This window comes from Acomys minous (assembly GCF_964271855.1).
Source record: "Acomys minous genome assembly, chromosome: 3".
NCBI lineage: Eukaryota > Metazoa > Chordata > Mammalia > Rodentia > Muridae > Acomys > Acomys minous.
The window spans coordinates 132,382,458-132,399,831 of NC_140485.1; the positions used below are offsets into that span (position 1 = coordinate 132,382,458).

At 41.3% G+C, this 17,374-nt stretch overlaps 1 protein-coding gene across 6 annotated transcripts in view; it reads left to right on the forward strand.

The window, feature by feature from the left end:
- The window catches only part of ESR1 (estrogen receptor 1), a 366,771-nt gene that overhangs the window by 242,788 nt on the left and 106,609 nt on the right, over window positions 1–17,374 (forward strand). For all 6 annotated transcript variants that reach the window (XM_084775860.1, XM_084775859.1, XM_084775858.1 and 3 more), the window contains one exon: window positions 4,218–4,553. In XM_084775860.1, coding sequence (XP_084631986.1) covers window positions 4,218–4,553 — 336 coding nt within the window. The remainder of the gene's footprint in view (window positions 1–4,217; window positions 4,554–17,374) is intronic.

Below are 17,374 nucleotides of genomic sequence, written 5' to 3' on the forward strand. Positions count from 1 at the left end.
TGGGGTCCCAGGATCATACTGTGTCGTGAGTAGATCAGCATTCTGTAGCATTCCCTAGCTAGAAGCTCGTTAGGTGGTGATATTATCTAGTGAATGTGTGTGTTTGTGTGTGTGTATGTGTGTGTGCACGTGCATGCACATGTGTGTGTGTGTGTGTGTGTGTGTGTGTGCTGTGGCAGACAGGTATATATGTGAGTATTTTGTGCATATGTGCACCACATATGTTCCTGGTGTTTGCAAAGGTCACAAGAGGGTTCCATGTCCAACAGAACTGGATTTAGGGTTGGTTGTGAGCTGCTGGGTATGTGCTGGAAACCAAACTTAGGTCCCCTGCAAGAGCATCCAATTGCTCTTAACAGTTGAGCAATCTCTCTAGCTCCTAGTAAATGCTGCTTTTTTTAACGCATAAAAATAATCTCAAAGGCTTCCAAACTTAGCTGAAGGGCTGTGAAGATCTCATTTAGCAAGTGAAGTGCTTGCTTTACAAATACAAGGAGCCAAGTTGGGGTCCCAAGCAATATGGAAAGTCTGGATGGGTGCTGTTATGCACACCCATAATCATAGCACCGGGGAGGTGGAGACAGGATGGTCCCTGGGCTTTGCCTGCCAGCTGGGTTACACGAATCAGTAAGCCCAGATTCAGGGAGAAACTCTGACTTGAAAAACAAGGTAGAGTGACTGGGTACACTTCAGGCCTCCATATGCACATGCACACCCATGCACACACTCACATACATGAGTGGCCCCACAGGAACATGACACGCTCACACACAGAGTTGTCTGGTAAGAAAAATTGTATACACCCCCGGCACATACATATAGAGGTAAAAATAACTTTTATTCTCCTGTTGTAATTGTCTCCAAGGCTTACTGCTTTTGTCTGCTAACTTAGGCCTGGTCCTGGAAGCCTGTAGCCTCCAAACAATCTAATCTAGGCCTAGAATTCTTTCAGCCTCTGAGACTTATGGATGAATAAGCTCACCCTTTCTAGTTCTTCTTGAACTCTTGCTGGCTGGTTCAACTCAGCTGTTCTGACTGAAACTCCTCTCCTAGCTGACTGATTCAATCCATCTTCTTTCTCAGCCTATGACTGAATTGCTCCGCTTGGCCTCAAACTAACTCCAGCAAACTGTTCTAATCTTCTGGCTCCTTATTCTTTAGCCTGTTCTGTCTTCACCTGTGTCTCGCGCGCTTTCTCATCATCTTCTCTCTGTAAAAACTCTCCTGGTAAAAACTGCCCCTGAATTCCGTGATTTGAACTGCCACTAACTCAGCTCTACTCCACTGCACTGCACTACACCGCACCGCACTGCCTCTTCACTCGCTGACTCAACCGAACTGAATGGAACTCAAAGATCTGCTTGCCTCTGTCTCCTAGGTGCTGAGATTAAGGCCATGTACCAGCATGTTTGGATCTAAGCTTTTCTATCCTTAAAACTTGCTCTATACCAGGCTGGCCTCAAACTCAAGAGATCTGCTTGCCTCTGTCTCCTGGGACTAAAGTCTTGTCTGTATTCCAGCTGGATCACACAGACCTAGATCTTTGGATGTGATCTCTTGCCAGGGCAGCCATGTTCTGAATTAAAATTCCTCTGCGAGCGTGCGTGCACGCGCACACGCGCGCGCGCGCACACACACACAAACACACACACACACACACACACTTCCATACATATACATCATATACATATATATGTAGATATATTCCAAAACAATGTCCTATTTCAATAAATGAAGGAGAGATAAGCCTGTTTTTGTTATGATGCCAAGTGTGGCATGGGAGTGGTCTTGTGAGAGAGCAGGTGATGTTAATCCACTAGAAGGCAAACCACCTCGTGCGGGAGCTTGATTGTTGCCAGCTGAACAGTGAACAGACTCTGGGAGGAGATATGTAAGGGAGCCAAAAACAAGAGGCGGGGCCTTTGGAGACTTGGGATAGTTTTGGCTGTTCATCACTCCACTTCGAGATGCTCCTAGAGAGATCCACTTGAGGGAAGGCTTCGGGGCTCTGGCTCCTGCTGAGATTCTGGGTTCTGTTTACTTCAGGTTCCAGCAGAAGAAATCCTGCTGATGATGCCAGGAGAATCATTCCTCGGAACTGCTATCCTTACGGTTTTGTTATTGTATTCTTTAATCCTCTTCTCCCATTGTTTTGGTTAGTCGGGTTATAAGTGATGTACTCTCAGTTAATAAGTTTGTAATAAAATATATTAGTTAAGAAAACTGAGCCTACAAATAAATAGTGTAATGTTCACATTGGGGTAAGCATCCCAGTTTCCTCATAGACTGATCATTTCTCTGTACTGATGATTAATAATTTTTAGCTTCTTTATAATACACAGTTGGTTATCATCACCTGGCTACTGCACTGTGCAACAGAGCACTGGAGTTTATTTCTCCTGTGTGACTGAAAATGCAACTTGGCCAAACTTACTCCATGCCTCTTTTACTTAACTCTCCCCAGTTTCTTGGAAAGGCCATTCTGCTCTCAGTGTCTGGGGTGACAGTTTATATTGTATGTGAGTAGCTGTTCATCTGACATACCATCTTCCAGCCCCACCCAGCTTGCTGCATATGACAGAATATCACTCCTTCCTATGGCTGAGTAGTATTCTGTGGTCCATATGTACCAAATCTCCTTTATTCACCCTTCAGTTTATAGAGACTTGACATCATCTCTACTTCTTGGGCACTGTATTCATTGCTCAGTTTGTGGATACTTACAATTGCTTGTTTTTTGGGGTACTATGAGCAGTGCTGTTATAGACATAGTGACACAAATGCCCTTCAACAATCTAACTTGGTTTTCTTTGGACATTTGACCAGGAATGGGACGGCTGACTGGAATAGTAGTTCTATTTTTAATTTAAAAATTATTTTTAAAGATTTATTTATTTTATGCCTATGGATGCTTTGTCTGCATGTATGTATCTATGCATCACATACATGCCTTGTAACTATGGAGGTCAAAAGAGGGTATTGGATCTCCTAGACCTGGAGTTCCAAATGGCCACGAGCCACGTTGTTGGTCTCGGAGCTGAGCCTTGGTCCTCTGCAAGAGCAACAAAGGTTCTCAACTGCTGAGCCATCTCTCCACACTTTAACTTTAAAAAAGGAAACTATCTACTTAAAAAAAAGATAACTTACCACCAGACAAGCGCAGGCCAGCTTTGAGTTTCTTCACTTTCCCATCAGTTTTTCTTGTTTTTTTGCCCTTTTGATACTTTTGACAAATGTCATGCAAAATGGAATGGGGTGACCTCTCACTCCATTTGATTTGCATTTGTCTGGTTATTACTGATGCAGAATATTTTTCATATACTCGTTGGCCATTATCTCTTCATTTGAGAAGTGTCTCCTTTAGTTTGCTGGTCATTTCTAATTGAATTATTGTTGCTTTGCCATTTGAGCTTATACATTATGACTGTTCAGCTTCTTTCGAGGGTACTTTTGTGTGTCAATTGTTGTTAAATCAATGTTCCTGTTGGGATTTGGTCATTGGTAGATCTTACTCCATCGTGATGCTCACGTCTTCATTACTAAAACTACTGTCAATTTGCTATTAAAGAGTCTCAATAATGGAAAATCAGCCTTTGATATTAAGCAATATTTCTTGAATTACTGGTTATTATAATTGTGCTATTTTATAACATTTATTGCACAGATATGTACACACATGACACATGTACACATACATGGACACACACATACGCATATGCACACACAGACATATACACACAAATACACACATATATAGACAGAGACACACTTACACATATACACATAAAATACATATACAGATATATATACAGATACACATAAACACATACATAAGCATACACATATGGCACATACACATATATGTATACAAACACACACACACACACAAGTAGCAGTATGTTAAAGACAACTGCTACTGGCTCATAAAACACCATCATTAAGTTTTGGGGAATTTGTACACATCTTGATATCAGACAAGTGACTTGAATTTGCTATAATGATATTATTTACTCCACAAATATCAACAAATGCCACAAGTCAATGCTGCTCCCTTTTTCATTTGGAGACACAGGTATTCAACACTTACAAGTTTGCATGTGCTCTCAGTATTTATTTTAATAAAACAAAGGGCTATTATCTTTGAAGACAGTGTATATACTGAAATTTTCAGGAGAAAAAAGTGATTGAATTTGTTCTTTATTCTCCTGCATTTTCAGGGATCCGGAAAGACCGACGAGGAGGGCGAATGCTGAAACACAAGCGTCAGAGAGACGACTTGGAAGGCAGAAGTGAGATGGGGCCTACAGGAGACATGAGGGCCACCAACCTTTGGCCAAGCCCTCTCGTGATAAAGCACACGAAGAAGAATAGCCCTGCCTTGTCCTTGACAGCTGACCAGATGGTCAGCGCCTTGTTGGATGCTGAACCGCCCTTAATCTATTCTGAATACGACCCTTCTAGACCCTTCAGTGAAGCTTCAATGATGGGCTTACTGACCAACCTGGCTGACAGGGAGCTGGTTCATATGATTAACTGGGCAAAGCGTGTGCCAGGTAAGGGTGCTAAACACTTCTGTTTCAGAAGTGAATCGTTTTTCAGTAGTCGGCTGAGATTCTCTCTCTCTCTCTCTCTCTCTCTCTCTCTCTCTCTCTCTCTCTCTCTCTCTCTCTCTCTGTGTGTGTGTGTGTGTGTGTGAAGCATAATAGTGTCCTATGTGATTAGTGACAAGGCTACATTAGGATTTGTCAATTGCCAATATTAACCCATTATATTATTCTTGAAACCTAGGAAAAAGCCTTTAAAAATAAACACCCAGAAAAAGAAAACCTTGGGCATACTATTTTTGGTCAGTGTTCTTTGCTCAAAAGACTTAGATATACACTACATACCACATGCACATATGTGTCTGTCATGCAGATGTCACATAGGAAAAGTATTTAATGCTTAGGCATCTAGGAGAGTTTTTGATTTCTAAGACGATTATTCAAAACACCTCTATTACAAAGCATTTTTTCCATAAATAATTTCTTCATCAAATATTGTTATACACTAGAGGGCAAATAATAGGTTTATTTGTGGAATGCCAATTATTTACTCAATTTGCTTTCTGCATGGCACTTTCAGAGAAAGGGAAACACAATAGGAGAACAAATACAAGCAACGTCCCTGGAATCTTCCAGAAAGATCCAGAAGCTGAAGTGACACTTTGCTCTTCCTATTGGTCTCTCAAGTGCTGCTTCTATAACTCTTGACTGTTCTCATTTAAGGAGAAGGACTCTAGCTATAATAGAAACAACACTGCCATGCCCCAACTAGTGGATTTCATATGCCGAAGCCTGTGCTGAGGAAAGGAGAGGTGGACACTCTTTTTTGACTTATAGATCAAATCAATGGGGGATTAAATAAAGCTTTTCCCCCTTGGGCACCAATAGATCTGAAGATATTTTCCATATATATAAGAATATAATGACGCACACACATTATATATATATTTATATTTATATATTTGATATATGATATAATGCATGCGGAAGTTTAAGGCCTTCTTTTCCAGAGTCACTCACATAGTCTGAGTTAATGTGCATCTCCCCTTGGGAAATCTTACATGCATTTGCATAAATCCACATTAAAAACACGTTGTCCTTGGAATAGGAAACTGTAGTGTAATGAGCCAATCTTATTTCAGGGCATCTATCTAGGTGGTTTTGGTAGATCAGAGTATGTGAAAAAAAAAAAAGATTGACAGAAAAAAACAGGTTTTGAGGATAATTCTACTGGGCAAGCAGAATTTCTTGGCCATCTAAGGAGCTGAAAGTGTTACTGAGCACCTAGATATTTTAGCATTGCTTTGTGAGACAGATGCAAATACCTTGGGACTGGAATTGTGTGTGACTATCTGTTTTTCCTTGAACTTTATGTCTGTCTGCTTTTGCCCTGCTTTTATACTTTGAGATTAAAATAAAAGAACAATGAAGTGCACAAAAGATTTAATGTTCCTCTCCCTGAGAGCCAGTTCTTGGCTGCAGTTAAGTTTTTATTATTCTGTAGACATATGCCTTATGAGAGCCTGGCAATGCTAGTTCCAGGGCGGAACTTTGAATATACGATGAGATCGAGCATATATTTCTTGGTTTTTAGCTGTAGAGTCCCCTCTCAATATTTTATAATGACATTTTGCTGTTGTTGTTGTCATCCTAAGTCAGGATCTTGCTGTGTAGCCCTGGCAGGCCTTGCACTCATCTTTCTGCTTCAGCCTGAATGAGCTAACTATATTCTTCATTGATGGGAGGTCCATGAACATAACCTCAATTTAAGATGAAAATGGAGCAGAAGTCAGGATGAGGAAGATACTGTGTTCATGTTTAGCTATTCCATTGTTAACCTCAGAATTAGACACGCACGGTAATGAAATACCTAGCAAAGCGACCCTCACATTTCTGTATGCTAATTCAAAGGGCCCAAAATCTCTGGGTCAAACTATATTTTGTTGATTGGTCCTTTAGAAAAAAGAATTATAAAAGCAAAATACAATTATGTACAATCATGTGCCATGTAACAACATTTTGCTTAGCAATAGGCCTTGTCAGTGATTGATGGGTCTGTATGTTATGTGGGTTAGAGGGAGGGCAGGCGTCAAGGGTGGTGGGTTTGTATGTTATATGGGTTGGGTTGTGGCTAATGACAGATTCACCCAGGGATACATTTTTCTGGTATGACTCTGTCATCAAGTGATACAAGGCTCTGTGTGTGTGTGGGGGGGGGGCAAGGAATGGCAAGGAAGCCACTGTGTGGAACCAGTGATGTGATATGAATTCGAAAGAAAGCAGGGAGGGGCACAAGAAAGGGGCACAGAGAGGGAAGTCAAGGACACATTTCAGTAAAGAAGCCAGAAGGGAAAAGAATGACTATCAGTGTAGCAGTGTGTGAATGGACTTCATTTTGAATGATAGATTTTTAATAACCATAATCAATACTTTGGGTCATTTAAATTTGTCCCAATGGAATATTGTTAGAATTTTTAAGCTTTGATGAGTAAAATTGAATTTTTCTTTGTCTTATCATCTGGTCCTATTTTGTGACTTGGTAAGTAGAAATTAAGAGGTGAGGATATGTAAAACGAGATGTGAGCATGGTCATCAATTCTAACCCACAAAGCACTTGGAAAGATGACTGTAAAGGATTAGTGCTTCCTTTGACACATCTAAAGAGCAGCTGGAAGAATGGTAACTCCCACCTTTCTGCCATCTGAATTTAATTTGTTTAAGCCTCCAACTTGCCTTTCAACACTGTGTATGTAGTAGCTAGTGAGATGACTCGGCCGGTAATGGTGCTTGCTATGTGTGCACATGCAAACACACACACACACACACACACACACACACACACACACGTCAATGAAATGCAATGAAAACAAAAATTAAATGATTATACAAAATTTATGGTATCCAAAGAGTCAAATTTTAATATAAAGATATCTTTCACGTAAGTAAAAGTGACAGATACTCATAAAATAAGCATTCTCATGACAAAACAAATATTATCCTTGGGACTTAAATATCTCTTTTGACAAATGGATGTGTTTAATAAGATAACCATTTATAATAGATATCTGAGTTCCTCAAGGGCTTGAAGCTGTGTGACTCCTCTCGGTTTTAAGTAGCTTTCAGGGTGACTGGTCTAGATTTTGGGGCTTTACCTTTCATGTGTTTGGATTTCTGGGATCCAGTTACTCCCAACAGTGGTCTATGAAGACTTCATAGGCCAACCTGTGTGCCTTCAGTGTCACCATGGCTGACTGAGTCTGGTTTGAATTCTGCTAATGTGCAGTGAATTTACACCTCAGTGATAACAGATGCTAGTTGTATAATAATAATAATAATAATAATAATAATAATAATAATAATAATATAATTTTAAGGATTAACCACTGGGGAATTATAGAAAAGAGAGAATGTCAGTATTGGCTTTCATGAGAAATAAGTTAGAGGAAATATAAAAGGCAATGAGTCCACCTAACCCACAGTCTCAAGGAAGTGGTTGATCATTGAAAGCAACTGACAAGCATCAGACTTAGACTAGATGAAGTGTAGATGTCTGTTTCTTTACTTTCCACAGCAGATGGTGTAATGGTGGCTCAGGGGAGTCATACCTGAAAGGTTGAAGTCATTAGGAGAACAAGGGATCTCTCCCACCCTTGTGGCCACACTGAGGGTGAAGAGTTAGAGACTCAGGTGGTAAAACCTTCTTCTTCTTCTTCTTCTTCTTCTTCTTCTTCTTCTTCTTCTTCTTCTCCTCCTCCTCCTCCTCCTCCTCCTCCTCCTCCTCCTCCTCCTCCTCCTCCTTTTCCTCCTCCTCCTCCTTTTCCTCTTTCTCCTTCTGGCTTCTGGGAATTGAACTCATGGACTGTGGCTTGGCATCAAGCACTTTACCCACTGAGCTGTTTCCTAAACCTGAACAGTTACCTCTTTTTAGCAACATTCTCCTTGGTGAGCAGATTGCTTCATGTGTGAAGGAAGACCTGAGTGCTGTTTAATAATTCTTGAGGCAAACTCCCTGTGATTTAATTTTTTAAGAAAATCAAATGACCTTGTTATCTTAGTCCAGCATTTATCACTTAGTTATTATCGAGCAGGAGCATAATAGCAAGAGGGAGACAAGTGTGGCTGCCGAAGAAAGGCGACATTTAATAAAAATGGTGGCAGTACCTTTTGTTTGAGGGGAGTCAAGTTTTTTTTTCTATGGTAATGTATGTATTTGTTAGGTGATTATTTTATAAACATGAAATCTAATAAAATGGTGGGCAGCTCTCTTGCTGTGACATGGGACAGGCATCTGCTCTTGAAGTGGCTCGGGTCGACTCTCAATGTGAAAGAAGCGCAACAGGATCCTAAGGTGAAACCTGTGTCTAGGAATTGTTTCCTATCTTAGATCACTGGCTCAGCAGCATTTCCTTGTAGGATGTTTGTACTCATAAATAAGGGGGAAAATTAAGTTTTGGATGAGATAAAGTACTTTTGAGAAATGTAGGGTCGTTTTTGTCTATTTCTTTTTGTCGCATCTTTTGTCTGACTTGATCAAGATGTTTGCCTCCTTTCCTCAGGGCATTTGAAGGTAGGAGATAAATGGTTGGAATTGAGAAAACTCATTCAAGGCTTTCAGGTGTGGGGAGATACTTTCTGAGGTATGCGCTTAGGTTCTATCCATCAGTGTTTCTCTTCTCCCACCTGTAAGAAATATTCCCCTCAAATGGCATAGAGTCATATTTGATTTTTTTCTCCTTTATTGCTGCCCATACTTTTGGGATATGGGCTGGGGAAAAAAATCACCTTTTCCTGAATAGATACTTAAATACATACAAAGGATTCCCAGAACTGGTGGGGGTCTCACTGAGGTGGTTACAAAGGCTTCAGATTGAAAAGCTTTGCTGGCACGTGAGTGGTAACCGAGTAAGCCAAGTACTCCATCACTGTCCAATACATGCCTATAAAATGCACGACTCTGACCTCATGCAGTCAGAGTAAGCTGCCTCAGAGTCTGCCTTGGCTTTGTCCCTGCATGTAGTGACATGACTTGGAGGGCTATGTACCATAGGCATGATGGTCACAGTGGCTAAACCATCATTATCAGTCTAGTTCATTTGGAGAAGCTGCAATATTCTGAACTTAAAAATGTATCATGGGAGACATTTTTAACAAGAAAGGGTGCTCCGGAGGCAGATACTTGCAACTGTGGCACAACAGCGTGGATGCCTTTAATACCACTAAGCTGCATATTTTCAAGTGATGAAAGCAATAAGGCTTATATTAGACACGCTTGAGTATCCAATGCATAAAGTGTTGTGTGCGCACGTGCAGACACTACATGGTGTGTTAGCTTTCTCTCACTATCAAAATTCCTGAAATAGTCAACTTATAAAGACAAGTTTATTTTGACCTCCACCCAACCTTCATTTATAATCATTTCACCCTGAGGCTTTGAGTATGTCAGTTGCACATCATGGGGCGGGGCAGACGCAGTGGACCATAACTGCTCATCTCACGGGCTCGACTCGAAGTAAGAGGCAAAAGAGGAAGAGGCAGGAGCCACACATCTCTTCAAGCCCATACTCCCAATGCCTTAGAGACTTCCCGCTAAGAGATGCTCCAACCTCTTAAAGATTTACCACCTTACCTTAGGGCCAATCTTTCACATGTGCTATGCGTGTGGAAACCAGAGGTCAACATCTGATGTCTTCTTCTATTGATCTTATTATTTGAGAGGCAGGGTCCTTAATGAAACCTGCAGCTTACCGATTGGCTAAACTGGGTGGCCACTGAGCCCAGCCTTTTCCCCATCCAGTGCTGAGATTATTGGCTGGTCTCCATTCTTCATGGGTGCTGGAACTTGAACTCGGGTCCTTACACTTGCACATCAAGCATTTTTATCAACTAAGGCATCCCTCCGGATCTGGAGACAATTTAGATCCAAACTACAACTCAAGGAACAATAAACAGACAAAGCTTTTTCAAAAGTGGTTTACCTCTTACCTCAAAACTTTACATGTGGTCATTTCTTGCAAGAAAATGTTGCTGAGACGATGAAGTGGGGATGGGAAGCAACATGCAGACTCTTCACCCTGGCCTCCTGTGGCGTTCCCTTCACATTAAGAACTCAGACATCACTGTTACTTCCCAGTGATTAATGAGCACTATTGCTTACTAGGTGTACTCCATATAGAAGGACCAAACTGGTACCATCCTTGCCTCTGAGGAGCGTCCACCCCACTAGCCCAGTCCTGCATGGGGCAAGTGAGCGCAGTTATGGGCGTCTGTGTTTTACATGAAGACGTGGCATATACAAATAGGAACATCTGCTGACAGGCTCCTGTACGGATAGCACTGGCTTGTGGTCATCTTATGTGTGGTGATGCTGAATACAAGTGGGTTCATAGTTAGGAGGCAGGTTAGCATTAAAGACACATGTTAAATTCCAGAACATTTTCCTATGTGAATCTCAACATAAGTCCATAGGGTGTGTGTGTGTGTGTGTGTGTGTGTGTGTGTGTGTGTGTGTGTGTGTGGTGTTGTTGTTGTTGTTGTTGTTGTCGTTTTTTAACTTTTTGAGATAGGGTATCTTGTATCCCAGGCTAGCTCCAGCTTAATTTGTAGCCAGGGCTGGCCTTGAACTCAAGTTCCTCCTGCTTCCACTGCTCAAGAGCTGGAACTCTGAGTTCATAGCCTATGATAGTTACTCCTGTTGCTGGTTTTGTGCTTTTGCTGTGATTAGCTTTGAATATAAATTTTGTATGTATGTATGTATGTATGTATGTATGTATGTATGTATGTATGTGTGACAAGGGTATTCCATGGCACGTCTGTAGAGGTCAAAGGACAGTTTGGAGGGACTTAGTTCTCTCCTTTCATCATGTGAGTTACTAGGACTGAACTCTAATCATCAGATCGGCAGCAAGTGCCTTTATCCATGGAGCCATCTTGCTAGCTTATATTTGGCTTCTTGAGGAGAGTGTCTTGCTACGTTGCCCAGGCTGGCCTTGAACTTTCAATCCTCCTGCCTCAGCTCGTTAAGTACTGGGATTACAGGTGTGTTCACTACATCCATCTTGAACCCAACTTTAAAGAATATAAAGAAACTGTACGCTAAAATCTGAAGATAATCCAAAATTTTGTAAAACTAGAAGAAGAGCTAGCTTTAAAAACTCATCTAAGTGTCAATTCAGCACATGTTTCTTTTTATTTGTGTTTTGTGTTCTGACAGCATGAGTTTATTTTTACTTTTAAAATAATTGTCTTATCACTATGTAAACCTAATTTAAGTTTGACTGGTTTTTTTCTTTGTTTTCATTTTGTTTTGACAATGCATTACAATAATGAAAAAGAAAATATTTGCTGAAATCTCTCAGCCCTTGTCAAACTTCCAAGTTAAAATAAATTAGATTTGGGTCACGTTTGAATTCTTGAACATATCTGACTTAAGCTTAATATATTCATACATACAGCATATTTAGGCTTAATATATTCATGCATAGAAATATTCAAATGAGGTAGAAAAATATACAGGCGAGGAAAAGTACCTATTGAAAAATAAATCCTATAGTGAGTACAACTGAGTGTTAAAACAAAGCAAGCCTCAAATAATAACAGCTCAAGCAGAACATAAAATATGTTTTAATTCACATAAATGAGTCTAAACTCACATGTTTACTATTGAAGGTTCAAGGAATAATTTAACAATAGATCTCTCACTCAGTGAATATCTGAATATGAATTCAAAGTCAATGTATGTAAAATTTAGTTTAACTGAATGTAAAATATCATGGTCAGATTATGTCTTTTTTTTTTTTAAATCAAAAATTCAGGGGTAGGCAGGTAGCTCAGCCTGTAAAGTGCTTACCATGTAAACACAATGACCTGAGTTCAAAGCCCATGCCAAAAATATGATTCCATCCTTAGTACGGCACAAACAGGCGTGGTGGTGAGTGCCTGCAATCCCAGCATGTAGGAGGTGGGGGCAGGAGAATCAAGTCCAAGGCAATTCTCAACTGCATCGCAGTGAGTCTGAGGCCAGCCTGGGATACCTGAACACTGTCAAATAGAAAAGTCTCTGTGGGTAGTTATTTAGGTCCTAGCAAAGCACCGTCATTTTCATTTGGAATATATAATGTTTTATGATGTAGTCTCAGTAAGGTTCAGACTCTGCATCTCAGTTCAACACAAATCTGTTGGGCTTTAACATGTATTCGAAGTAATTTCAGTAGGCACTCAAAATTATGAATTAGATGTTTTTAAATTTCTGCTGAATAATTTTGTACTGTAAAATATATCCTCTCTCCCAATTCCTTCTGCCATTCTGATATGCTCATTAAAATATTTTTTGTAAGCATAAAAAAATATGCAGACTTGTAATCTCATCTCGGGGGAGCGGAGGCAAGCCGATCTGAGGGCCCAAAGCAGGCCAGCCTAGCTTATGTGGTGAACTCTAGGCCTATGAGAGAGACCTTGCCTCAGGAGGAACAAGGTTAATGGGTCCTGAGAAATGATCCTGTGGTCTTCCTCTACCTGCCACACACACATGCACCAGTGTGCACGTGCACCTGCACACACATGAACATAGACAAAGAAACACACACACACCTATAGAGCCCATAGTAAGGTGACATTGGGGACGAAGTTTACCATTTGTTTATTATCCTCTCAACATACCTGATGTTTCCCCACTACGCCTATGGCCATTTTCTGGATAAGGAAACAGAAATATATAGACAACTAGTTTCCCAAATAAGCTAGGCACTGAGAAATTGCGGTTCCTGACTGTGTGCTCATGAGGTCATCATGGAATTCCACTCTATTTTGTCATTCAAAAAGTATTGCATGATGTTGCAATTGACCATCACAAGCACATAAGGACCATCTTTTGGGGCTTGTGTCTACACATGTGTGTGTGTGTACTGTGGGCATATTTCTTAAAAATGCATGCCATACATCAAAATGTACACAGTCCCATGTAACACTAAGTTCTTCTCTGCTAAGGGAAAAGTGTTCAGATATCAAGGGATGAATAAAGTTTTTGCACACCTGTCATCAGAAAATATCACTGCCCTAAGCCATAGAGTGCAGCCTCAGCGCCAAAAATGTGTGTGTCTGATATTCTGACATGACCTGTTAGCATTATTTCTGTTTTGCCCTTTTAGGGTGTTCCAAAGATGATGAATTACAAGTGAGTCTTATTGTTTCCATGGGGAGAGGTAAATTTTCTGAGAAAGAGAGAAGGGCGGGGGAGGAGAGGAGCATGCACAAGCTTGTGGTTCTAGAGAGACATCTGCAGGGGTGTTGCCAATTCTGAGAGCAGTAGCCTGTGGAGAGGCCAGGGAGGAGCGCTTGCCTCACTGAGCTGAACATGTACCTGAAAATGCTCCCTGATGTGTGAACTGGCTGTCTAAGGTCTCCAGTGCTCAGCAGGAAATGCCTCCCCTTCAAGCACTGCCTTCTGAGCTGTGGAGCTTGGCTCGGGCTTGATTCTTCCATCTTTGAATGAGTCCATTAATCAGGATTAGTGAGGGATCGCTCGCTCAGTCACCTGTGGAACATAAGCCTGTGATTGTTGGGGATCACTGGTGCGATGCACACTTTAAAAAAAAAACTCGTGAACAGATGCAACCATATTTTCTCATGAATTTTTCTTTGGAAAGCATTTTCATGTTGAACAATTGTAGCTTTTCCCTTAGGTTTTTTTTCCCCCCACAGTCTTCTCAGAGCCTGGGTTTTGCCCATGTCACAGAAAAATCTCCCATGGGAGCTTGTGTCGTGTGGCTGGCTCCTTCCTAGCTACCAGCTTTTGAAGAAATGGCAGATGTAAGTCCTCAGAGGGTATAAAGCTGTGTTTAAGGGTCTCCCAGAAACAAGGGTGGTTAACTGGGGATCCAGAGTTCCAGAAGTTGCACACATAATGGTGGTCTGGTTCAAATCCCCCTCCCTAATTATTCACATCCCTTACATCAGGAGCAACATGGGACAGACTTTGGTGGGAGGAACTATATACTAAAGAAGATTTTATCAAGTAGGTTGAGCCTTGAAAGACCAAAAAACAATGACAATGTCTCTGATTTTTTTAGCCCTAGAAGCAGCCTGTAACCCCCCATAATTATTTCTTGATTCCCATAACTTACCTTGGACCTGTCAGAGATGAACTTGCCTTGATGGAGTGAGCATATTCATGGATGATGTCCACTTTGCATGAATATGAAAGATTGAATAACATGCCTTCTATGTGCGTGGGTTATGTGTTTAATTGTTTATAAAACCATGGAACCTAGTAAAATGAAAGTTTTACAATGGAACATTTTTTATTTCTTTTCTTTAATGTTATGTTTCTAGAACAGTACTTAGGACCTAATAGGTGATTATGATATATTTATTGAACATTGAATCATTAATAAAATAAAAGCCAAACCTATGCATTAATAATCCTTGTATTTGGGGATTACTTGAAAACCTTTTTGCTGTAGTGGGCCTTAGTATGATTTGAAATGGTAGCTATATATTCCTCCATTTCTTTGCTACTTTTGTTGGTCAGGTTCTGAGCTGAGTGCTTGAGATACAGATGGCCTACCCCTTTGCTGCTTACAGTTTATAAAGAAGATAGGAAAGGGGTGAATTCTATAGTTTGGTTAATTTTGGAAGATGGCAGAAGTGTAGACAAAGGGGAGCATGCAGTGTAGATAGCAGAGTTGTGATGGTGGTATGGGGTGTCTAAGGATGCTTCATGGAGCGATCATTTGGGCAGCACTCAAAGTGGGGAAGGAAGTTGTTGTCCATGAGGATGGGACAGTGCTCTAGGCAGAGACCCCAGCAACTTCAGTCCTGATAGCACCAGGACTTCTATAAACAGGGAGCTGGCAATTATCACTGGAGCAGAAGGAGGAAGGAACTGAGGGGCATATTTTGAGAGGTAAGGGGATGAGAAGCCACATGAGTCCCTGTGACAGCTAGAACTCTGGCAGAAGTTGGAGGGACAAGCTTCATTGGCTGTTCGAGTGAAGGAGAGATCCAAAGTGGTCCAAGACCCTTGGCAGCCAGGGCAGTGAAGAGCTTTCGACATCAACTCAAGTCAGAGGTGAGGAGCTCTGGCAGTTCCGAGGAGGGCTGTGGCAGAGGTCACTGGAGGGATGGTCATATCCTGGATGCATCCTGGGTAGAGTTGACGGGCTTCTACTCATAGGCTGGATGAGGAGTCTGTGAGGAAGAAAGGAGCCACAGGTGCTTATCTGAGCCTGAGCATTTATAAGCTGTAATCGTCAACAGTGAACGTAGAGAAGCTCTCTCAGGAGGAAAATCTACCCTGTGTGTGACAAGCATTGAGACTTTTCAGGTGGAGCTGTCCAGGAGCTTGAAAGTGGGTCTACACTTGACGTAAGGTTGAGTTCACAAAAGATGGGGGATGAATGAGATCACCAATGCAGCAAAGTAAGTGGGTCCCAAAGACTGAACTGTGGGACACAGGGAAATTAAGCCAGAGAGGAGGGGCGGGCCTGGGAAATGAGATTGGCATAGAGCCCATCTCACTCCAGCATCTTCAAAAGACAAATGAGATACAGAGAGCAAAGTGAGAAACTGAGACCAAGGATGGTGAGGATTGGTGACTGCCTGCCCCATCAGGAGTGGGCTTATAGGGCAGTGGGATGGAGGCACCATTGGGGTTAGTTCTTGAGAAAATGGAAGAAAATGGTTTGGGAAAAGTGAGTCTAGGAACGTCTTCCAGGGGAGGGTGAAGGAAGATGCTACTACAGCCATGCCACTCAGATGATCAAGGATGGATTCTCATGTAAGAGGAGAGCCAGTGTTGGTCGTCCCTAAAGCTGGGTAGTGTGCTTCCATGATGCTGCTTTGCAGATTGTCCCAGTTCTTGGGGGTTCGGAACAAGATCTTTGACTTAGAAGGAAGATGGTGTGAGAGGCTGACGTGGTGACAGGGGACAGGGAGAATGAATGGATTAAAGCAGAGTATGGTGATCCGGGAGAAAAGAACGTCTATTCCGTCTGACGTCCGAGTCCTGAAGGTGTCAGTGTGTCTTCTTCAGCATGCATGTCTACTTGAGTGTCCTGTGACATTGAATTCAGCCTCATCATCAGCTCTGTAAAATGAGAAAGATGAAATAAGAGATGGACCAGGGAGTCCATTCTGCACTCAAATGATGCCTCTGGAAAATGACGAGGGTGGGAAGAGAGAGAGTGGCTGTTGAGTGGCAATGGGGCAGTGTCTTGTGTAGGATTGGTTGGTTCCTCTAGGTATAAATTGTTGCAGCCTTTTCTCAATCAGAAGAGCACGCTTTCTCGTTTGATGGAATTAAAGGCAAGGCTGGAACAAAACCCCCATTCAGAATGCAGACTGGTTCTCAGTCCCTCCCACTCCCTTTTTTTCTGCGCTTATGATCCCAAATGTTTCCCAGAAAATAATAGTCCACTTATTCATATCCTTTGTCCAATTTAAACAGCTGTTTACTTGACAGTTAATCATCTGATTTCTTCATATGTGGATAGAGATTTAATATAGAATTAAATATATGCTGTCAATTTCTTTCTAGATTTTGGGTTTGCATATATTCCCCTATACTCTTGGGCTATCTCTTAACTCTGTTATCCCATTTGCAACGTCGAAGGTTTTTAATTTGATGCAATACTATTTTTGTTGTTGTTATTCTTTCTTACTTAGTGCTTCAATATTATGTCCCAGAAAGTCCTTGCCTACAGCAATATTTATTTTGTGTTTTCTTTTGGTAGTTTTTTAGAATCTCTGTCTTTATCCCATTTTGCATTGATTTTTTTTGTATATGGTGTGAGACAGGAGTTTTATTGAATTCTCAGCATGTGAAATCTAGTTTT